The sequence below is a fragment of the Papio anubis genome, chromosome 9, assembly GCF_008728515.1.
Source record: "Papio anubis isolate 15944 chromosome 9, Panubis1.0, whole genome shotgun sequence".
NCBI classification, from domain to species: domain Eukaryota; kingdom Metazoa; phylum Chordata; class Mammalia; order Primates; family Cercopithecidae; genus Papio; species Papio anubis.
In genome coordinates, this window is record NC_044984.1 from 59,712,608 (window position 1) to 59,737,808 (window position 25,201).

The 25,201-nt window shown below is 34.6% G+C and overlaps 1 protein-coding gene across 5 annotated transcripts in view; it reads left to right on the top strand.

Moving 5' to 3' along the window:
- The window catches only part of MSRB3 (methionine sulfoxide reductase B3), a 188,364-nt gene that overhangs the window by 27,228 nt on the left and 135,935 nt on the right, over window positions 1–25,201 (top strand). For 2 of the 5 annotated variants that reach the window (XM_003906728.1, XM_017945990.2), the window contains exons 2-4: window positions 3,782–3,908; window positions 22,055–22,163; window positions 23,762–23,839. In XM_003906728.1, the coding sequence (XP_003906777.1) occupies window positions 3,833–3,908; window positions 22,055–22,163; window positions 23,762–23,839 (263 nt within the window). In that variant the 5' untranslated portion in view covers window positions 3,782–3,832. Of the gene's footprint in view, window positions 1–531; window positions 2,279–3,781; window positions 3,909–22,054; window positions 22,164–23,761; window positions 23,840–25,201 lie in introns of those variants that run through there. The other 3 variants (XM_009181143.4, XM_003906729.5, XM_009181142.4) reach the window with 3 other exon arrangements.

Sequence of the window (25,201 nt, forward strand, 5' to 3'; positions counted from 1 at the left end):
ATGGCCTTCACTCAGACAGTTCAGGAAATACAAATGGTTAAAAGCTGCCAAATTGAAACTTCAGTTTGGGGGTCTGAGAGTGGAAGTAGCTGTTAGTTTGTTTGGTCCTCAAAAGTACATTATCAGCATATTGAAGTTTTGGTAGATTAACATAGAGTTAGCTTTACAGATTCTAAAGGTATATCCAAGGAATTTAGAGAAAAAATTTGAAGGTGAAAGCAGTTGAAGTTGCATGTGGTGGAACTAGAAAGATCAAGTCTAGAAATCTGAGAATATCAAGGGAGAGAATCTTCAAGTAATCTTCTTCTTCTTTTTTCTTTTTCTTCTTCTTTTTCTTTTTTTTGAGACAGGGTCTTTCTCTGTCACCCAGGCTGGAGTGCAGTGAACAATCTCAGCTCACTGCAATCTCTGCCTCCCAGGTTCAAGCGATTCTCCTGCCTCAGCCTCCTGAGTAGCTGAGATTACAGGCACCCACCACCATGCCTGGTTAATCTTTTGTACTTTTAGTTTCGCCATGTTGGTCAGGTTGGTCTGGAACTCCCTGCCCGCCTCAGCCTCCCAGAATGCTGGAATTACAGGCATGAGCCACCTTGCCTGGCCATCAAGTAATCTTGAATTAAGTTTCCTTATTACATGTTTATCATGCTACCTAGTAGGGGAACATGGAATCAGAGTATCTAGAGTTGGTTGGTGCGTCGTAAAGCTTTTCATTGCCAGTTGTGTAGTGGTCAAGAGTACTGGCATTGGAGGTAAATGGCCTGAGTTCACATGTATCAATTAGATTACCCAATTACTTAAAGTCCTTGTCCCTTACTAAGTGTAAGACCTTAGGTCATTTACTTAACCTCCCTATGCCTCAGTCTCTGTGTCTAAAAAAGGGAAAATGATAGTATATACCTCATTAGGTTGTGGGGATTTAAAGGGCTAATAAATGTGAAATGCTTAGAGTAGTACATGGCACATGCTGTGTGCACAGTCAACTGTTATCTTTAGGATTTCTCTGTTCTATTGTTTTCATTAGAGTAATTTACTGTGGAAATCTATCAAGTAGTGGTTTTCTGACCTAAATAGGATTCTTTGGAGAATAGCTTGCTACCTCTAAGAAGGGGTGGATATAAATGGACTGTTACAATTTTCTAATTAATGCAGTTAAAACTGTAGTAAATATTTGGCATAAATAATAATAGCTAACATTTCCTGAGCATATACTATGTCCCAGGAGTTGTACCAAGCACTTTTTACCAATTAACTTATTTAATCATTATCTTATAAGTGAGGAAGCTGAGGCCCCGAGAGGGTAAGCAAGTTGTCCAAGGTCACTGAATTGGTTATGGGCATGACCAGCATTCAAACCCAGACAGTCTATGTCCGTGGATCACACACATCCATTGTAATGTCCCATCTTTCATGCAAACATATGTATTTTAGATCTGTTTGTTAAAGTGTTTTGTTTTATTTACTGCAAACATTAATTAGGTGGAAAACATGAGCTAAAAATAATTTTGTTAAACCATTTCAGCATAAAAATACATGTTAGAGCCATATTAACTATGATTCTTTTGTTCTGTGGAAGTATAAGCATATTAGTTTGATATAACCAAGGCATCCAGATGCACACATCCATTCTTTAGAAGTGTTTTTCACTTTATGTCTCAGCTACACATTTTCAGAGTGGTTTATGAGTAATACCAATTTGCATGCATTTTACAAAGTTCAATCCTTTTCTACTATCCATGCAGGCGTTAAAATAATTGGGATAATATCAAATCCTAACCTATGAAATGCATTCTTTTAGGTTTGGAAAATAGAGAACAGTGTGACAAATTGTGCTTTTTGCATTCTTCAGTATAGAAAGACTAGAGTGCTCTAAAAGCAGTCATTTTAGTTGCCCCACTTTGTTAGTGCTAATGTTGTACTTTCTGGGTCTTCTAGTTTCAAAAAACTGGGCAAAACTAATTTGCCACTAGATGGAGCCCTGGCTATTTGGGTAGAAATACAGGCAATGCAGTCAGAATATTAAATCACACAGTCATATCATGCTGGAGGGCTCCTGGTATTTGTGGCCCTCAGTTTTTAATTGTAGAATGCATCTTTGTTCTTTCCCTGACCTGCAGAGTGACATCACTGCCTCTCTTCCTGTGCGCTGGCTTTGACATAAGCCAGATGGCCACAGTGGTTGGTAGGCGCCCAGACTGCCTGGTACAGGAGTTGATGAAACAGAATAGGAAGACGTTTTATGGTCAGCTGTGGAAGCACAGTGAGACTGCAGCTTTGCTAAGTAATTACATTTACTGTGTGCACTTTATTCCTCACAGAGAAGGGTCACAAGGAAAAAATACATTTTTATTTATAGTGATGTGAGGTATAGACCTTTGATCTTTTATTAGTCGGTAGTCTGCTCCCAAGGAGTGCTCTCTTTTCCCTGCTCTGCAGTCACTCGTGAAAATGACATGTTTATTTATGTTTAATGGTTCTTTCGGGCTGTGCATTGTGATACTTACCTTCCTTTTCCCTCCCCTTTGTCTCCAATTAGTAACACAAAAATGTTTTAGTCTTGTAGTGAGTTTAGTTTGGGGAAGTCAGAGTTCAGGCATGTTAATACAAGCAGATTTCTGTCAGATATACTCCAGAGTGATTTAGTAAAATATATTACTGTTTATTATATGTTTGTTCTTCAAGGAGGTCAGAAGAGTCCGGAACAGACTTTTTTTGGGGGTGGGGAGCAGGGAAAGTGGTCAGGAAATGAACAAGACATTAATTTTGTATTAATTTTTGGGCATTTAATGGTTAAAGTCACTTAAAATACTAATTTGAAATAACATATGTGAAGTTTATTGATCTAGTATTTTCCATTTCCATTTAAAGTTAATCTTTACCAATTGAAATATTGTACAAAATTTTTAAGAAAATTCTAAGAATTGAACTTTTCTCTAAAGTTTAATATCTACACAATTTTTAGATTCTTCCACATAATTCATTTCCAAAGACATTAAAAAACAATTTTACACTTTTAAAATGACTAAATCATGAATATTATTCACAGAATTGACCTAGAAATTATAAATCATATAATTAAATGAAAATTCATATTTGCCATGCTTTATTCAAACTTAACGCTGTTTTGAAAGTGTTAATTGTCCATAGGTTTTCTGGGTCTCTATTTCATAAAATGAAATTCTAACAAAATATGTCTCTTAATCTTATTATTTTATAGTCTTCTCCAGGGAGGGAGATTTGCCAGTAATTGCTGGAAGAAGGCAGCATGGTGTAAGGAAGGAACATGGCTTTGCAGTCAGATATAACAGGGTTTTCTAGTCCTTTTTCCACTGATTATTTGCTTTGTGCCCTTGGACTTTTGAGTCACAGTTTCTTCACATATGTATTGGGGCATAAAACCTACCTCCTCGGTTTATTGTAAGAATTAAATGATACGACGTGTATATTAGGCTCCAGACAGTTCCTGTCACATGGTATGAACTCAGTAAATGCGAATTCCTTTCAACTGTTTTTAAACTTCCTCTCTTTTCTCAACCTCTTGCAAACTGTGTTTACAGATTACACTGCTATCTTGTAGTGTGTATTTTATCTCTAAGATACAAATAAAGCTAGATTGAAAGTAAGCTCACCGGCTGAAAAATAGGCATTTGAAATTTATTAGCAATATGTGCATGTGTTCAGTTCCAGATAAAACTGTAACCATCAGTTGTGCAATTAATGTGTTTAATATTTGTGATGTTTTAATTTGTTTTTTGTTTTTGTTTTTGTTTTTTCTCCTACTCAGCTCTTGCCCCTGTTCTTTGCTTCTCGTTTTGTTGGTGAAGATATCACAGTGATGTCTGCATTCAACCTGCTGCATTTGGTGACAAAGAGCCAGCCAGTAGCCCTTCGAGCCTGTGGGCTTCCCTCAGGTTGCTGCTTGTTGTACTGTACATAGTGAAGGCACAGGGCCAACTGGGTGTTTCTGCTGCAGGAAATGATACACCATCATGCTTTGCTAAATTTCATTTTCTTTTACTTGGGCCCTAATTTGAAGACGGAAATTGGTTATAAATCACCACTCTACTTTGAGTAACATTCATTTCCACAATCCTTACAACCCTTGGAACATTGTCCAGTTTCCTTGCCCAGTGTATAATTGTCACTAGTATTTCATGATATCTTCTTGTTCTTTAATGCACACTACACATCTGCAAATCATAACGTTCATAAGAGACTGGCAGTCTGAGTAAGAAACTGCCCCAAATCACACAAAATAGGACATTCATCTTGTTAAAGGATAATGAAAATGCTTTTCATTCCACATGTGGTCGTTCCTTTAGGAAAAAATGAAAATGAACAACGTTAGCATAATTAAGTTACCAATTTATTGTAGTTAAAAAGAAAAAAAGTTCTACTTAACAATGACCAAATAAACAGAGCTAATATAGCATGCATCAGTGGGTTCTTAAATTAGAACCACTGCACTTTCTAACAGTGTGATTTTAAGAATTTAAATAAGTGAGGCATGAAAGTCCAAAATTTTTTATGCGCCTGTATCATAAGCTTAGTATTTTAATTTTATTATGAAAACCGCAATGGCTAAATATTTTACTTCTGTGAGTATGATTATCAATATTATTTACATTTTTCCATTAGTGTAAATATCTATCACTACATTGTATAGAGAATTTAATTCCAACTCATTAAATGTTAACTATATGTGCCAGGCATTGTGTTAAGCAGTGAGGATACAGTGATAAATAAGGTAAAGCTGATGTTTTTCAACAAGTACAAGATGGAAATGGAACTATGTGAGGACTGTTGAATCATATGTTGACCTGACTAGACTAGAGGCATTTATACTTGGTGTGTTAAGGTAATTCAGAGGAGGTCGATCCTAGATCTTGTCTTTAGGAGAAGAAATGTTGGAAGGAAGGGAAGATCTCTGAAGTTTAAGGAGGGCTTTATGGAGGATATGGTGCTTGAGCTGAATCTCATACTGGGAGCACAGTTAGCCTGGTTTCTAAGCAGGGTGGTGGGGAGGCTGTTTCTAACAAAAGGAGTAGCATGGGAAAACATGAAGGCCTGAAAGAGCAAGGCATGTTCAGAGAAATACAGTTATTCATATGGCTGGTTTGGATGTACAAGGGCAAATAGAAGAGGTAAGGAAGGAAAGGCAGCCAAATCATGAAGCACTTTATATGATGTTCTAAGGAATTTAAGTCTTGGAGAGATGAACAGGAATGACATGACTTCATTTGCATTTTACAAAGATTATTGATTTAGTATGGTAGGAGGTCAGAGCTGGTTTTTCAGATGTTTCTGTGAGAGAGGCTGGATTGGCAACCTGATTAGAAGGAGTAAGGTATTTGTCTTGCAGCCATATTTATATAGCAAATACACTTTTTTTAAAAGTAGATTTTAAGTCTGTGGTGACATGAGGGGCTAATGAAGCTTAATGTATAGAGGCCCCAATCACTCTTCTCAGTATGCCCCCTGGGCCCACATCCCCCCGCACTGCCACCGTAAAGAGTACTGGAGGAGTCTGAGGCTGTAAGGAGATGTGAAGTGCTGTGGCCGTTACAATAGAGTTGAAAAGGAAGATTGTAATTGGGAGAGATTCAGGCTGTAGAACTGACAAGGTTTGTCTGTAGAATTGTATATGACCTTGAGGGAGAACCTCAACCACTAGTTACTTGTGCTGTGCAGAACCTTTTCAATGCTCTACAGTACATGTCACAGGTAGACTATGGAGGTTATTTAGATGATACATAATGATGTTTTCGTCTGGAAAAAGCTCCAGTGTGTAAAAGTACCCAGCATAGTTCTTTCAATATGGGTTTGCCAAATATAGAGGAGGCTAAATGTTTATAGAAACCACATTAATTAATAGTATATTCTTCAATAAATGACAGTCATGGATTAAAGGGTTTCATAATGAGATTGTTTAATTGAAATATAAGTATCTTTAAGTTTTGACGACAAAATGATTCAAAGATAAATTCACCAAAGCAAATCGTTTTTAAGAAGTTAACCATTGTGGTACAGTGCTTAAGCACACTAATTCTGTCTGGGGTCAGAATGAGTTTAAAATCTGACTTTGCCACTGACTAGCTGTGTGCCTTAGCTTCCTTGTTTGTAAAATGGGGATAATAATAGTACCAATCTGAAAGGGTTGCTGTGAGAATTAAATAGATTGGGATGTGAAAAGTGCTTAAACCTGTGGCCGGCATTTAGTAAACACCATATATGTCTTCACTATGTTCAATATGGAAATTCATGTATCTGTATTAATACAGGTTTATGTTTTTCCAATACAACAGACTTTTCAAACTTTTAAACATGTCCTATGTTTCATTTAACTATTTTTTTACTTTCATGGGACTCACAAATACACTTTATGTTTGAGAAATAACCATCTTGATCTGTTGTTCTGATCTCTTTATTTTACTTATACACCCTGCTGAACCAGAATTCAAGTCCTATAAATATACAACAGATTTATTTTATTCTTACTACCCAGTACTGGTAAAAGCCAAAATAAACTCTCATCTTTCTTATCTAGGGCTTGTAAACCCATTTTAATTTGAAAATTGAATTGGCTAGAATAGTATTCCATAATTTCTTGACCATTCAAGCACCCCTAGTTTTTAAAGTGTTATGAAAGTCAGTCTTCCGGTGTCTACATATTTTATAACTTGTATTTAGCAAAATCTTTATCATCATCAATTTCTCTAACAGGATTTTGCTCTTAGATATATAGAAATGTTGAAGAAGTTAACTTCAACAATAATGAAACAAACAGTTTAAATTTTGAAAAATAAAGATGAAATTGAAATGGGAATTCTAGTCCCTATTACTTTGTGCAGGTAGGGAAAAGAAGAGGCCAAAACTGGAAATACAGGAAGTGAAGGTGAAAGTTTGAAGTCTTGCTTTAATATACTGTTGCTGGTCAAAACCCATTACAACAGAAATCTCTGTAAATCAAAAAGATGTCTGTTCCCCAGCCAGTACCCTACTAATTTTGAGTATTATTCAATATGAAATAATTCCAGAACTAAAATATAATTGGAGCAGGCTCTTAAAGTTGATTATAACTGGATTGACCTGCATGAAGGCTATATCCCAAAAGAGCGATCTATTATTTTTAGCTTTGACTTTCTTTACTTCTTATTTTTTAATAAAGTATAATTTTAATTTAGATCTTATTAAGTGCATCTGAGTTATGGTTCACTCTTGTTTGTAATTAAAGGTAATTTTTCTCTCTCAGAATTTCTTCTTAATTTCTTACAACAGTTTCTTTTATGTATTAAAAGAACACTGGATTAGGAGTTAGAAAACTAACCAAAGCTCCGTCCTTAACTTGCATGACCTTGAACAAATCAATAAACTTCTCCTGATCACAGTCTCTTCATCTTTACGAGGAATTAAAGTTAGATAATATATTTAGTTCTTAAATTCTGTGATTTTATTAACTGTCACTTGTTTTTACTTTTGACTTTAGGTTAATCAGATCTTAAAACTCAGTACTAACTAATACTGGGAACTTATAGAGAAGTCTGCTGACTTGTGGTGGTAGGACAGTTTCCATGTTTGAACATTAGAATTCCTTGCCTCTTAATCAAGACTGAAGCATTATCTGAGGAGGAATCAGGAAGCACAATTTTATACATAGTTTTAATGCTAGATAAAAATTAAGTGTAATTGTAGCTTATACTAGATATCATGATAGCTTTCAGCCAAGTGAGGGTGAAATAAATAAAATTTGTCTAAATAGTACTAATTAGAGTGATAAATTATACTTTTTTTCTACCATCATACATATAATTTGTGGTTGTGATTCTTACTTGACGTTAATGGCATATTTAATAGTTTCCATGAATTGAAGAGTTACATGGCTGTAGCTTATAAATATATCATAGTTTTCTAATGTAGCAATTAGAAGTCTTAGAGATATTTTGCAAATGGTGTTAGAAAGTCATTGACTATCATCTGTATAACTAGAACTCTATGAATCAGTGGCTTATGGCTCCAGAGCTTAACACAGTGCCTGGCACTTAATAAATATTTGTTAAATGAATCAATAAACATTTGGAATGTTTATGTGGAGGTGAAGTCATAGCTGTAAGAGAGTACAAATTTATTTGAAACTCCTTTATATGGGAAGATTAAAAGTAAAGTTCATAGTTTGGTTTACTTTTGAATTTATTGTCTAACAATTTTTTTCTCACTTTATTGCATTAGTACAATATAGGGGATGCCATAAGTATAAATCACATTGTGGCTAAACAAATAACAAAAGTGGCAACAGATTCAATGCATATTATCCAGAACTACTTTTACCTTTTCTTGCAAACAGTTTGAGTTTTGGTAGTAAGCTGTTTGACGCAGTGAATAAGGATGTATTATACTTAGCATAAGACTTAAGAACTCTGGCCCTTTTGATCACTTCTTTGCAGCAGATTATTGTTTATTGTGCTTTAAAGTCTCCATTTGTAAAGAGGAAATACTACAGATGCACATTAAAGCCACATCCATAAGTAACAAGTACTTATTCAATTTGAGCTGGCAATATTTCATTAATAGAACTGATGTACTTAAAAGATAATCAGAATCGTCAGTGTGCTGTTCACTTACTGAATGCATTGACATTCTATATTAGTTCTTCAGAACCTTTTTTGGGTCGTAAAAAATATGGACCACCTACATAATGCTTTGATAACAGTTACGACCTTCTTTTCCAGAAAAGACATATATGCATCTACACATGTTTTCATATAATTTCAAGAAATTTTTTGTTAGATCTTCTGAAACTCTTCAAGGGGGCTCTTTGACCGCATGTCCAGAACCTCTGTTCTAAAAGATGCACATGAACCCAACATAAAACTCATCAGAACGCAGTGTTTCTGATTTCAGTACTGGTGTCCCTAAAGGAAAGGAATTCTCTCCCTTTTGTTCAGATTAATGCCCTTAGTTCTCCAATTTCACCATTCTTACCCGACATCTGACCTAACTTTATCTTACCTAACTTCTTTGATTGTATTAAAATGCTGTGGAGAGGATTTTTTTTAAGAAATAAAAAAAAAGGACCTACAAATTTCAACCCGTAATTCACAAAATAATTTGCAATTAATTGATTAAATGGTATCCACTTTTTCCAGTAGATGGCACTAGGTTTACATTCTTTCATAGCATGAATGATTATTGATATTAGCACATAGGTGCATTGTGAAAACTTAAACAAAAGTGTATAAGGAATAGCCAGTTAAGAACATATGGATTTATAAACCACAAATTTTTCTGCTTATATTATGTTCAAACAATATTTGTAGAGCACAAAACCTTTTTCCATTTTCAATAGGATTCCAACTCCCTTATGCTTGACCATCTCATTGAAATTGTCTTTCATGTGTAGACTTTCTATAAACTGAAACAAGCTTTCATAAATTAACTTATCTTGTATCCAAATAGCTGATTTAACAGTCATTTATGGTTTTATGTGCAGCTAAATTTTCTTCAGCAGACCACCCAAGAATTAAAGAAAATTTCACATTTTGTTTTGCTGTGTTTTGAATTTTTATAGAATCTTGAAACCGTTATTAGTTTAACATGTTGACTGTTAAGCATGAATCAATTTTTGCATGAATGAAAATATTTTAGAAAACTAAGAAAAATTATATTTAAAATGTTGATTAATGAGTACTCTGATGCAGCTGTATTTTTCTAAAACAAACTGTTTTCGTAGCTCTATAATAAATGTTTTAATGTTGAAAAGTTGCTGTGCAGCATCTAATTACCAGACGAATTTTTAATTATCTGTGGACAATGCATATTAGTTAAAGCTAAATTGTTATACAACAATAAGACTGTATGAATAAGATGTTGGGCATATGGTTTGTTAAGTGTGGATTCTCTTGATTTTCTGTTAAATATGGAACACATTCTTTATATACCTTAAGAATTATAAAATACATAACACCTAGTAATGGGAGAGTTTAAATAGGCATGAACAAAAAAATTAAATCTTAGTTTCGTTTGAGAAATTCATTAGTTAACAATGACTGTAAAGTGTGTAAAACATAAATTCTGAAAACAAATAATTCTACAGGGTTAGAATATCTAGACAATATGGACTTTGGAGGAATCATATAGGTAATTAGATGCTTATTTGTCTAAATATATTCACAATAATGTTATGTAACAGATTGTAGAAGGATTTATGAGCTCTTGCTCTCAACAGACACAAGTTTAATGAAGGAATGAGCCATGAATGACAGTTCACAGATTCGCTAATATTGTGGATAGATATTTGATGAATTTTTACTATCATCCTTTCCTAGTTTACAATTTCATCCTAAGCATTTCATTTAGAGATTGAATTTCTCATAATTGCGTCTGCTAGGTACACTCTTTAAAAGAAAGAGCTGTAAGAGAATACAAATTTAACATTTTAAAAAATAGATTGTATTAAGATGCAATGATAAATTATCTGAAATTACCTTTTGTGCCTTTGCATTTGAAATCAACTATTTACTTGAAAATTTAAAATCCTCATTTCATTTATTTCAATTTCCTATTTTTTTTATTTTTTAAAACATTTAGTATATTTACGCTTGTGTTAGATATTTAAAAATGCATGTTATAAAAAATACACCTTGAGGCCTGGCACGGTGGTCACGCCTGTAATCCCAGTACTTTGGGAGGCCGAGGTGGGCAGATCACTAGAGGCCAGGAGTTCGAGACCAGCCTGGCCAACATGGTGAAACCCCGTCTCCACTAAAAATACAAAAATTAGCCAGGCGTGGTGGTGGGTGCCTGTAATCCCAGCTACCCAGGAGGCTAAAGCAGGAGAATTGCTTGAGCCCAGGAGGCAGGGTTGCAGTGAGCCGAGATTGCATCATTGCACTCCAGCCTGGGCTACAGGGTGAGACTCTGTCTCCATCTCAAAAAAAAAAAAAAAAAAAAAATACCCCATGAAATGACAAAAGATATCAGTTATTTAGATGGTTAATAAGAGATATACTTTTATAGAGTTTTAATTTATATATTAACTTATATGATAAGCATTTCTTTCAGTAATAGATGTATTTATTATATTGAGCCACATAATTGCAAGGAAGGAATGGAATGTTAATTTGTATCATTAGAGTATTTGAATTTGAGGTAAGCAAAGAAAAATCAGAATCCTATAACTATAGCTTTCTAGGATTTTGTTTTGTTGCAGAAGTACATGTTGGCGCAGAAAGATAAAACTGTTTATACTATATTCCACTTGATTAATATTTTAATCTTCCTTCTGCAAATTTTAGATAATATCACAGCAAATTTCAGAGCTTCTCATCATATTATTGGTATTGATGAAGAAAGAGATTAGACACTTGATCTATATTTACTAGTTTGTTTCTACCACCAACTTGCTTTCTGGCCCCAGGAATCTTTGTTTTGTACCTTTTATTCCTATTCTGCATCTGTAAACTGAGGATTTTGTAACATTCTTGTCAAATCTTTTATAATTAGATATGACCTTCAGGTGAGGGTTGTTATATTATATTATATATTAGCTGACATTTTCCAAAAGTTTGTTCTGTGCAGTTTAAATGCCTTGTTGTAAGGGAGAAGAAATTGGGGGAAAAAAGATGGGGGTGTAAGGGAGGACGCCAAAAAGTCCGGGAAATGTGATGGGTTTGATCAGGCAAAATCTATTTCAGTTATGGAAAGTCCTTGGTTCCTGCAAAGTAAGCTCTGGAAAGGCAGAGATTTTTGTCTGTCTAGTTCACTGTTACAATTCAGCAACTACAATTGTTTCTGTCACATAAAAGGTGTTCAGTAAATATTTGTTGAATGAATGAATGCTTGTTAATAAGTAACATCATCTTATATATCAAAATAATGTCACATTACAAGTAATGTGATCTCTGCTCTTCAGGGATCTACATTCTGGTGAGAAAGATGGCCACCTCAGGTTCAAATTTTATTATCTATAGGATGAAAGGAGTTATATACTTGAAGGTTTTACGATTCTGTGTGAACACTTTCTCTTTTGTTTTACCATGGAGGCAGGGAGTAGAAGAAGTGAGAAGCATTGTGCTTCTTTCCTCCCAGAATGGCAGACTGAATTCTCGGAATAGGATTTCAAGCAATGCCAGTTCCTCTGAAGGATATTGAAGGAATGTGTAGATGTAATTAGTGGGAGGTGGTAGGAGTGGAGGATGAGAAGATGGGAGTAGGAGTGGACTGTGGGCACATGGGTTAGCAATAGATAGGTATGGTAAAGTGCAACCAAGCATGAGTTCAAGAGAGAAACAGAATGGACAAATAAACTAGAGGAGGAAAGCTGCAGACAAGAGAACCTGGCTGTCATTAACCAGGTATGCAACCATGAGTAGTAACTCTTTTGGGCTCTATTTCCTTTTGAGGGCTTTGGACTAGAAATTCATCATTTCCCAGATTATAATCCAAGGAACACTAATTCTACTGACTTTCCCTTGTAAAATGGATCTCATCATCAAATTGAGAACCAACCCTGCATACTACCCTATTGCATAAATTCTAAGATGCACTGCTTTTACATTCTACCATCTTGGTAATCTGGACGCAGCTTAAAAATCATTGTGACAAGAATGTATTATAGTTTGGCCACTTTCTCCCCCCTTTTCTAGTGGAGCAGAAAATAATGGTGTATCAAATGACCACATATTTAATAGTGCACATCAGCATAAGAAAATCTCTGAGAAGGTCTTCAAGAATCCCATGTCACCTAGATTTACCTAATTTGATTTGACAGTGGAACCTTTCCCTTCTCACTCTGCAAGAGGAATAGCATGTTAGCATTTTTTTTCAGAGCCAGTATTTTAGAGAATGCATTTTGGGGAATGCTGGACCAGGTAATCTTATAATCTTAAATCCAGAGAATTAATAAAATATTAGTTACAATAAGAGATTTGAATATGAAACCCTAGAGAGGTAACATAGGATTCAGAGTAGTAATCTGAATTACTGAATTAATTTTTTTACTGTCGTTATTTATGTTTAAAATTTCACTGATTTATTAAGCAAATGTTATTGTTGCTGTTCTTAAACTAATTTATAAGAAACATAGCCAAAGTCATTATTTAGAAAACATCTGTTAGAAAGAAGATTTAAGCAGCAATAATTAAAGTGAAGAATTGAGTGTGTAAATACAACATATACCCTTTTAGTCCTTCCTTTTTCTCAACCACATTACTAGGTGCTGGGGATGCAAAGATGACTAAAATATGTATGAGCACTGTCTCTCAAGAAGATATTGAATAATGTCTTCCTATGTCAGGGGAAAACATGGCTTTTCTTGATAAATCTGAGTGAAAAAATAAAGTGGATTTTTTTTTTCTCCAGAATTCCTCAGATTTTTCTGGAATGTATAGATTCAGATTTAGCTGTTTGTTGAGTGGCAATTGAAGACTTGTTTTCTAGGCCTTATGCTTAATTAATTTATATTTGAAATTTGATTTGGGTGGTAACGTAATTTTGGAAATTTGCAAAGCTGAGTTTTTGACAATATATATTTTATTTTGTTTCTGGTGAAGTATACTCAATGTTATATTTAAATAAAATTCTGCATGATAATCTAAGAGAAGGCTCCTTTCCTTCCTTTTTGTGGGTGGTTACCGCTCATCTCCCTAGCAGTTGGTGCTCCCCAAGGGGAGAAGGAGGATGAGAGAGCGAGCTATTTTTTGCAAATCTTTTTGATTGCATGTGAAATGTAGAATGGAAATGAGCCTGTCTGTTTTTAATTTTTTTTATGGGCTATGATGTTCTAGTGAAGACCCATACTGGAAAAAAAAATTAAAAACAGGGAACTCCAAGTTTGTCAGACATTTCACATGCAATCAGATAGAATTGAAGTTAAGTGACTTTCTCTTCCACTGTTGTCACTTGATGATGGCAGAGACTTTAAAAATTCTCTTCTTATTTATATGCCTTGCAAGCAAGAAAATGCCCTTTGGATCAAGACATTTAAAAAATATTTCCCTAAACTCTAGGCTTTATGGTCCACATTAACACAAAAAATTGTTGCTCTCAGTATTTGCATTAAATTTTGAAGAGTTGATAAGATACTCTTTAGTTTTTTTATGTGCTTAAATAATGCTAATAAAATACACATGAATTCAACAATTAAAAATTTATAATACAAATGAAAGATAGAAAAGTAAAATGTGGCTTCTGTCATTCATTCGGGTGGATTATTAATGGATGTTTCATCAGGATGAATGTAGTGCTAAACCTCTATTGTTTCCCATCAAGAAAATAATGTAGCTTCATGAATGAGATTTTACTGTTAAGGTTAGAATTTTAATTCACATTAATAACCTTTCAGTACTGTGAAAAATACATTTACTCCCCTTGACTTACAGTAAGAAAGTGTTTGCACGTTTTCCCCCTTAATTTTAAAACTGCGTTACTTCTCAGTTCCCCAATTTCTCCCTTTTCAAATCTGAACCTACATTTTATCCGGATTTTTGTTTGTTTGTTTGTTAAATTAGCTGCTACTCTTACATGAAAGACTGCATACTTTTCATCAGGATAGGGTAATAACCACCTTGACTTGTACACATTTGATCATATTATATCTATTGGGATGTCTAGATGTAGTTTTCTATTTGGATCTTTTCTGGCACCCTGTGAATGCTGTTGCTATTAGTTATTTGAGTTTCCTATATTTCATTTATAAGCAGATATGATTAAATCTAGGTGGGAAAATTTTAAAGTGTTAACATCCTTTTTGTTAACTCTCTTTACACAAAACTTTGCACATACCTTTACTGTAAGACTGCACATTTGTATAGATTGTTTGTCTTATCTTTCCTGCTAAAATTTGTGTTTTCCTAGAGCAGGAACACCACCTTATTTATTTTTAACTTTCCAGTGCTCATGACAGTTCCTGATTCACTGTAGATGTTTAATAAATAGTTGTAGAAAGTATAAATTAATATTAGGCTCAACAGTTTTTATCTTCAAAGAATTTGCAATGTGTTTGGGAAAATAAAGCAGAAATGAATGAAGATGTTTGAGAATAATTGCATAATACTGTATTTGCCCATTTAAGCAGTACCTTGCAGAGTAAATACACTAATACTAAAAGTGCTAATAGAGGTGAATTTATCAGGATGTGTAGCCTTGGAAGGAAAACTTGCTTGACAACATCTTCTGAGTGTATTTATTCAAACCTTCAGTATGAGAACCATACTGAAGGCCATTTTTATCATTCAACTATGCACCACTAAAACATATGGTCTTGCTTAATTCAAGAAGTTTACAATGGTATGTTGCATGCTTATAATGTCCATTGATGTTAACTAGAACTCTGTGCATACGTCTATGGAATATAATTGAAACTGATCTTGTGGAATTGTCTTATGTGAAGTAATAGTAAAACAGCAAGAAGGCATTAAATGTGAATATTATTATGACAGATAAAGATATGATTTTTCTTACATATAGGAAAGAATAACTCTTTACCTTAAGAAGAAACAATTTTTTTTTTTTCTGAGTCCTAGAATTCATAGGTTTATTTTTGTGTGTGTTATATTTAGGGCTCGGAGAACAGATGAAATTAAACTGAAACAAAATGTAAAAATTAAGAATGTTTTTAAAAAATAGAACAGGTACTAATTTTATACTTTCTTTGGTTATGGACGTTTCCTGCCAGGGCCAGAAGATTACTCTGAAGGGGAGGGTTATTGGAGTGTTTCAGAAGGGCAACAGCATTGTCTGGTCAAAGAGTTTTTTGCTCTCCAGGCTCATCCAAAATTCATCACCAGAAACAGCCATCGAGTATCCTCTTACATATGACTCCAAGTTGAGAGTGATGATCTATAGTGTAAAAAGGATGGCTTTAAGTAGACAAAGCAAATTAGCAGAACTTGCACTCTGATCATACATTGAAAGTTCAGCCAGAAAAATACTTTCCAAGAGCTATTTTGAGGGTAGCACTTTGCTAAATGGATATTCACGAAACTTTCTCTTGGAAGTAAAAAAGGTAATGCTAAACAATGTCTGCATTAAGATATGTAGTTGTAAACTTCCTGGTTTAAAAGCATATTCCTTATATATTTAAATTGTTGCTTATCTATTCATATTCAGGTTTTAGCACTTGCACTGAGGTTACCTGTCTCTGTCTCTGCCACTGGAATATGAACTTGTTAGTGCTTTCATCTCTTGCATTGGTCGTTTCTGCCATGTGTTCGGAAAGCTATTCCTTCAGAGATCAGCACAGACACCTTCCTCTCCTTCAGGAGAGGAGAGGCTTTGCTCAAATATCACCTCAGTGAGACTTCCTTGACCACTGTATTTAAGATTATAATCCTTATTCCTTTCACTCCCAATCCTCTAGTTTTCCTTTTTCCTTCCTGAATACTTACCACCTTCTAAGAAACTATGTAATTTACTTACTTGTTTTCATTGTAGTTTGTCTGTCTTCCCTTGCTCCTGCTGGAATGGGAGCTCCAGGAAAGTAGAACTTTATTTTGTTCTCTGGTATGTCCTAAGTACTTAGAATAATGCCAGCAGATAATAGGTTCTCAATAAATAATTAGTGAACTAATGAATATATCTTACTTAGCATAGAGTCTGGCACTGTATAAACACTCAACATTTTTGATGACTTAGGCAAACAATTTAAGAAAAAAATCTTGTATCAGTGGTCCTCAGAGTAAACCCTGCAGCTCTAGTTTTGTGGAAACCAGAGGACTGAAGCAAAAGTGTCCTGACATATGAGTTTGTATGTTAATCTCAGGAATGTTTTTCCTTTATATGTCTACTTTGAGAGAAAAATCAGAATTGGGTATGGTTCTACAAATATAGAGCTTTTCTTCCCCCATGCTTTTTAGTTTTATCTTAAAGCCTTTATTGAATTACTAGAATGCAAACAAAAAATGATAGTTATGGTATATATTTTACATTTTATTCTAAAAATGTACTAGATTTGGCTTTTCCAAATGGCCAATTATTTAGAAATTCTAACACTATACTATGCCTGAAGTAAAAATTTGCTCAGTTTTCCAGTGACAAACTAATAACCAGCCAAATTTACAGTGAAAAATAAAGTGTACCACCTTTAAATATAGCAGCAAGATATTTCAACATGAACTTTACTGTTTTAACCTACTAAACTCAAAGCAAAACAAGATATTCTTATCTCTTATTCATTTATTATCTTGGGAAAATATTTAATAGTTTCATTTTTTTCTGATCCTAGAACCAAAATTAAAGTTATGGGATCCTTAGGTTTTGTTTTGATTTTTCACATCGAAATATAAAATTTATGACTTGAAAGTACTCTAAGATTTAGGTAACAGATCTAATTTACTTCTTAACAGGAAGTTAAAAAGCCTTTCAACGTTTTATAGACTTTGTGAAAATCCTGTATGAAACTTGTCACTGACCCTATGTTGAAGGAGTAAATACAGGGAAAAGAGACACTGGCTAATAGATGAATGTATGTAACTTTTCTAATGTACTGAGGTGATTGTTACTTTTTGCCCCTTATTATTTTGTTAGTTTTTAAGCTGAAAGTTATTGTATAGTTAGAGAAGAAAGAAAAAAGTTGTTACATAATTTTTCCTGACAGAAAATATGATGATTGGCTGGGTGCAGTGGCTCACGCCTATAATCCCAGCCCTTTGGAAGGCCGAGGCGGGCAGATCACCTGAGGTCAGGAGTTTGAGACCAACCTGGCCATCATGTCGAAACCTGATCTCTACCAAAAATACAAAAATTAGCCGGGTGTGGTGGTGGGCGTCTGTAATCCCAGCTACTCTGGAGGCTGAGGCTGAGGCAGGAGAATCGCTTGAATCTGAAATGCAGAGGTTGCAGTGAGCTGAGATCACACCACTGGACTCCAGCCTGGGTGACAGAGCGAGACTCCATCTCAAAAAAAAAAAAAAAAAAGAAAGAAAGAAAATATAGCAACTATGGGTTTTGCAGTTAGACAGCCCTGGGTTTGAGTTGATATGTCTACTTTTTGTTTGTCCTTAATAAGGTATGTTATAACCTCTCCAAGCCTTAGTTTCTGTATCTGTAAAATGGGCATGACAGTCACTTTCTAGAATTATTGAGAGGATTAAATGTATTTATGTGAAAGTGCCTAGACATGTGCCTGGCATGTAGAAGAACTCCAACTTTCTTTTTTATTTTCTTTCTTCATTTCCTACTTTAATCATTTAAAAAAAAGATAAGGTGTGAGGAAAATACTGTTCCCAGGGAATTATTATAGAAAAAGAATTACCAATAAAAAATTGCTGCACACTAAATACTGGACCTGGCCATCTTTTAAAATACAATTTTAACCTCAGAATTCACTGTAATCAAAATGAAGTAAGTGCTAATGGCTGTGATCCTTCCAGCAGATCTTTTAGGGTGGCAACCCATAACGAAGGTGACTTGCTTCAGGTCACGTGGCTGGGAAGCAGGTAGAGCCAGAAAGCAAACTCTTGCCGTATGTTTATTTGTACTAATAGCAAGAGCTTCATACTGGGGCTTCGAAACAATACTGGCCTTGAGGCAACAACACAGGACAAGCCTCGATATAAAAAGAGACTTTGGGCATATTTCAATAAATAAAATATCCTTGGACTGGCTTCACGATGGATCTGATCTATCCCAAAGTTACTCTGTAGGGAACAGTATTATGATTAGATACAAAAATGGCAATATTATCTCCTCAAATATGTACTTTTGTTACATGTGTATGCACACACACTCACTTGTGCCTTCAAAAGACACTATTAAACGTTTAAATATAGGGAAAAATATTTCCCAAACATACTTCTAAGCCAATTTAGAGGTCATTGAACAGATGTCATATAATACTAATGTTAAATTACCCTGTGTAATAAGAAAATTACAGTACCTGAGTGAAGATAGTAAAGGGAAACCATCCAATGAATTACTCTAGAATTTCAAAATGAAATGATTTTTTCAAGATTGACAGTGGCACCATATGACTTTAGAAAAGTGAGTCTGATAGGGAGAAGGGAAATGGAGACAAAAGTGAAGCTTTTCTGTGTTTATATATGCCAATATTTGATTCTGATGATAGAAAGGCTAATGTAATGGTATAGCTTTAAGTTGTCCAGGAAGTATATTATTATTAAATGGTGTGGCAAGACACTTATTAAAATCTAACTTCTCATTGAATTGTTTAATGTAAAATCACAATGGTTGTTTCTAGTCTACATATATTTCCTTTCGGTATTAGATATACTTAAAAAACCTAATTATTTTGAGAATATGGTATAACCAAAGAGTGAAAACGTACAAAATTTGACAACTTTAAATAATCACTAGTATTTCTTAAAGGAAAAACCTCACTTACAGTTAGGAAACAATATTTATACTTAAGGTTGAAAAGCCAGGATGTAGAAAAATTTTGCTAATTTGGAAGGTGACCTTTAAGTGCACCAAAACCAAATAATTTGTAGGCTATGACATAGGGCACATTCCTACAAAATTTGTGTGAATACTGCTTTAGTGGTTCTTGAAAGACAAACAAAGAAAGCTGGAATGAAATCTTTATTCTCCTCCCAAATAAGACGGAGACTAACGAAGGAGTACAGCAGCACTCTTTCAAGGCTTGCCATTAAAACGAGGTCTCTGTAGCACAGTTAATGAGATGTTTCATAGTGGAAAACAATCTGTTTTTAAGAATGTTTAGATCAAAAGTAATTTCTAATCTATGAAATAAAGTCTCTTCAATACCCTTCATTCACTAGTAAAGCTTTTATGTTTGTATTATTTACTTCAATCAGATGTTTTCAATTTTACCTTTTTTTCTTGTACAAATACTTGACATGGTTCATCAATACTGACCAACAGTTTTATTCTCTTTCTTCAGAAAAGAGAGATTCATGAGAGAGGGAGAATGAAAAAGAGAGAAACATCTTTGCCTAAACGATTTGCAAGCATCTGTGTTTTAAGCTACTTTTTATGAACACTCCTTAGTAAATGACTCAAGGTAAAAAAGCAGAAAAGCATCCAATGTTAGGAAATTGCAATCCAATACCATGTAATTTAAACCTGCAGTTGCTTCTCTTGTACTAAATGACATACAGATGGGTAGCTTAGTTCTCTCAACTTTAGGAACACAATTGGTCTTTTTGTATGAATGAACATATATTAACAAAAATATTTTGGATAGAATTGTTTGATTTTAATTGTACATATTTTAATTATTTATGACATTGAAAAGAATAATTTTAACCAAGTCACTTTGTCATGTTAAGTTTGCAGTTAATGATTTTGTGACACTGTTAACTAAGATACAACCCTTCCAACAAATAAATGAGAATAAAATCATTTTTAAGAAGTCTGTACTGAATTGAGCAGAAACTCACCTATCGCTGTTGACTGATTATTTAAGAAAGGGCCACTTTGCATTCAAGCTATTGAGAGGCTTGTTCTGATAGGACAGACATTTTTCAGGGAAACATTTCCACCTAACCCGTTGATAACAGTAAAAATACAAGTAGTAGGTATTTGGATAAAGTGTAGGATAAGACAGGGTCCAGTGAGATGAGAGATCAACATGCCAGGAGTGACATGCCTGCTGTGCCTGTGGATCTTTCCAGGCCAGGGAAGGGCCGAAGTACTTGTGGAGGGTCAGCAGAGGTGCTGTCTGACAACCTGCAGGCCCACTCCAAGGTGTATCTTGCTCTTTGGCTCTGTCTTGCTCTTTTGCTGCCTCCATTTTCTCTTGTGGAGAATCAGTCACTCTCTCTTGGTGGCCCTGATTCTGCAAGCTGATATCCTTCTTCAACCCCACAGTCAGGGTAACTGGCTAGATAATGTTTTCCTAGTTTAAGGTCAGTGATCTCATACTATGACATTAGGTACCTTGAAAGTTAAAAAAGCGGGAAGCATTTCCACTCCTAAATCATATTTCTTTATATTTCAAAAGAAGTTGCGTTTACTATTTGGGAAACCAAGCAAGCTTTCTTGTAGTAATTTCAAAACATGGCAAAAACTCTCTACATTTAGGACCATCTGCAGGCTTCTTTCCCACTGTGATGGATGGCAAAGAAAAGCAATTTTATTGCAGTGAGTAATGGCTACCCTGTCCTGGAGTTATATTTCTTTTCAGTCATTTGCTCATGTAAAATAAAATACTACATATAAACAGGTGTTGTCTGAACATTTTACTGCAGGCTGTATAGGTTGAAATAAAAGCTGCCATTGTTATCAGAATCACATTAGAATTATTTCACCATTCAAATACAGTTAATCAGTGAAGTCTTCCTAGATGTACTTTGCAAAAAGAAAATGTAGGTTTCTAAAAATCATATTCACGTTTCCTTTTTCCTTTGTCTTTCTCCTTTTCTATTTTTCCCACTCTTTCTTTGGAACTTCTTGAATCTGCATTAGTGAAAGTGCCTTCTCCTATAGTTTATCGAAAGTTTCTTGCTGCCCATTTAATATGGTAAGATACAGTCTTTGATGAGATATACAGAATCTTTATACTTTGAAGGAGTATACAGAATCTAGCGAAGTTTCTGATGCAATCATGGAGAACAGTAATTCCTGGTCGTAGAAAAAAATATTTTTAGAGCTCATAAAATAGGATGGTAGTTAAATCATCCACAATGGAAATTGAATTTTGATGGTTTCAGGCTATTCTACTAAGTTGCAAAATTATTGCAGACTTATGGTTTAACTTAATATGCCCATCATTTTATATATACAGTGTAAATGTTTGTAAATTATGTTTTGAATTTATTTGGAACAAAAAGGATTTCAGGATACTGGGAGATATAAAGCATGTATCTTGTGAATGATCAATGAGTTTTTAGTATCACATGCTAGAGACTTTGGCTATAGCATATTGTCACTGCTCCAGTGGAATCATCTGAATCTTAAGAAACATTCTTTTTAAACTTAGAGAAATAATCAGCTGCAGTTCAGGTAAGCATTTCCAGTGCATTAGAGACTGGTCTGGTCATTGACAAGTGACTGCAGAAGCTGCACTGTGGCGGCCAGCCAAAGCAATTATTTAGGATTCAAGCTAAAAAGCCTTCTTCTCCCATATCCTCTCTCTTTTCAGGGTCATGTAGGGATAAAAAGAACTGTAAGGTGGTCTTTTCCCAGCAGGAACTGAGGAAGCGGCTAACACCCCTGCAGTACCATGTCACTCAGGAGAAAGGGACCGAAAGGTAAGGTGAGCTTTAATAAAAAGTCATTAAATAAGAGCTAGATTTCTTCTCCCCCCGCCCCTGCAATCCTCTTCCTTGCCAATTAATTTAAAGCATTCTATACTTACTTGCTAAAGTCCACAAATTAGTATCCTTGAAAAGGTTAAAATGGTATTGTTTAGGTTAAGACTAAGTTTTATTTGTTCTTTTCTCCATTTAATGAACACTCCATATCTGATATAAAGTCACAAAGCTTTTGTTAAGGGCCTGTTTTTAGTTTACTACAAAATGTGTGGAAGTAATAGCGATTTAGGTACATTTTTTGGGAAGACATCACAGTAAGCAAAACCATGAGGGACTTGGCACTATGCCAGGATGCTGAAATTTTGAAGGTGGCCATTGTAAGTATAGACATTTTGGCTGCAAAAAGAAGGTAGCATAATTTAGTTCTTTTCTACCCCACTCCAATTTCTTTTTGAAGCACATGTGGAGAAAGTATTTATTGGCTCATTTGTGGTTGGAATGTCAAAAATTTTCAATAACTGCCCTCACATGGCTTTGGTCCTTGGAAGTTCGCCCTAAGTCCTGAAAAAAAGAGTTTGTTCACTTCCAAGACTGTTTTTAGTGAATAAAGCCTCTCTCAGCTGATTCCAGCTCAAAGGTAACTTGCCAAGGTCCAATGACTTTGTTGTCTAATTTATACCGTGGAGCTTGGCGTAAGACCGTAGCTTACCTCTGATCCAAATTTATTAATGATGTAACTTCTTGTTTTCATTCATGAACTGAAAGCGCTCTCTACTACACATGGGATCCCTGTTAACAGGCAACACTCTCTTCCTGCCACAGTATCTACTGTTTACTGAATTTACCAAATGTTGAATCTCTGACGGAGTCCACCCTTAGCATACGATGAGCTAGCAGTGGACTTTAGTCTCAGCTTGCGAGGATTTCTATCCATTCTGTTGTGTACATGACTAACAAAATGATTTAATGCACACAAACAACCAGAGATTAGGTCATTCTTAAAAATTCTGTTTATAAAAAAATTGGACCTCATAAAGAGGGTGAAAGGATAATAAAAACAAGCTGCAGAGCACATAGACTTTTTGTTGGGCTAGCACAGCTGATTTGTATTAGCTGAATGACCTCCTAGCCTTTAAGATTGTTAACTTAGAAAAATATTCCCTTAAAGCTGCAATATTCCTTTTCAAACCAAAAAATAAGACTCCTTCCACTTGAAGTCTTGGACTCTTCTGCATTTTCTGGTATATACTCTTGCACGCTGTAAAGTAGCAAAATCTTATGTAATGTTCCTTCTGTGAATCTAAACTACAGGCTTTTTTTTAATAGAAAAAAAAATCTTTTTCTAAGCATTACGTAACTAGATGGCTTTTTTTTTTTATGTAACCTGCACTAGTTTGTAGTAGTTATATGCACATTTTATTATTTAGATTTGAAATGTATTAGTAAAGTTCAGATTTCCATATGTTTTGTTTGTTTTCATTCTAGGACAAAAAGCCCTTGAAAGATTTATTAGAGAAATATATTTTAAGCAAATACATTCTGTAAGAAATAATGCTAACTTTAATTTTTTCAATGATCTGTTTATTATTTATCAGTGCCTTTGAAGGAGAGTACACACATCACAAAGATCCTGGAATATATAAATGTGTTGTTTGTGGAACTCCATTGTTTAAGTAAGTATGTTGAAAACCTATAGGTATGGCTACATCACAGACGGCAGCAAACTAGTTATTGCTTGTTCATCTTAGAATCTTTCCATTGCTGAATTTTCTTCTGTTTGTTTTTCTATTACCATTTACCCCCAACGAAATAAAAGTAATTATTGATTTCATGGTAAATTACCAGTGTGACAGACTGGCTGATTTTGCACTACTTGGATCTTTAAAATACCCAACATTAACTTGTTCATATTAATAACCATGGTGCTAAGCAGAGCTATGAAAGATATTTTGGCAAGCATAGAAATGTTTATGCATTTACTGATTTTTCAAACCTTCAAATGATGGCCTTAAATATTTATTGGAACATAATGAAAAGTTCTTCATGTATATCCTTCATATTGAATAATATCCACCAAGTAGATTATACTTTTGCAATGAAGGGAAATACCTGTATTGAATGTAACATGGGAACATACCTTTACATAGGTAAGCAAATTATGTAATATGAGGTTAACAGTTTTTGCATAGTTTCAAAATCTTTATTTTAAAGATCCCAACAGTTTACCATAAAATAGGCAGCACACTGGACTTTCTGACTAAAATAGTTCATTCAGATAGTATATTCTGGAGATTATGGATGTTATTCAAGAAAGGAAAATCTTTACCGAAAATTTATTTATCTAGGGGGAGAAAATTCTAGAAGCCCTATGCTTCCCATGGGTTGCTGACTTGGGGGAATAAAAAGGCAGAAACCTTAATTGGGAGTAAATGTCATTGGCCAGGTATGGTGGCCCAGGCCTGTAATCCCAGCACTTAGGGAGGCCAAGATGGGTGCATGACTTGAGGTCAGGAGTTCAAAATTAGCCTGGCCAACATGGTGAAACCTCATCTCTACTAAAAATACAAAAATTAGCCAGGTGTGGTGGTGTGCGCCTGTAGTCCCAGCTACTCAGGAGGCTGAGGCAGGAGAATCACTTGAACCCGAGAGGTGGAGGTTGCAGTCAGCCAAGACTGCGCCACTGCACTCAAGCCTGGGTGACAGAATAAGATTCCGTCTCAAAAAAAAAAAAAAAAAAAAAGTAAATGTCATTTATTTAAAACAGAATTACAGAGTTTCTTAGGGAAATAAATAAACTAAGATCTGATACTTATAGCTAAAACACACTTAATATCTCTCCATAAGTGTTTTTCTTTTAAAAAAGCCGCATTTACCGATTTTCCAGAAATAACAGGAAACAGTGGTTTCCTTGAAATTTAAAAAAAAAAAAGATTTAAAACGTTTCTTACATTGCACAAACCTTATTGAACATTAGCATTGGTTGAGAATCTGTTCTGAATCCTTATGTATTCCTCCTGTTAAAAAACCGACCCTTC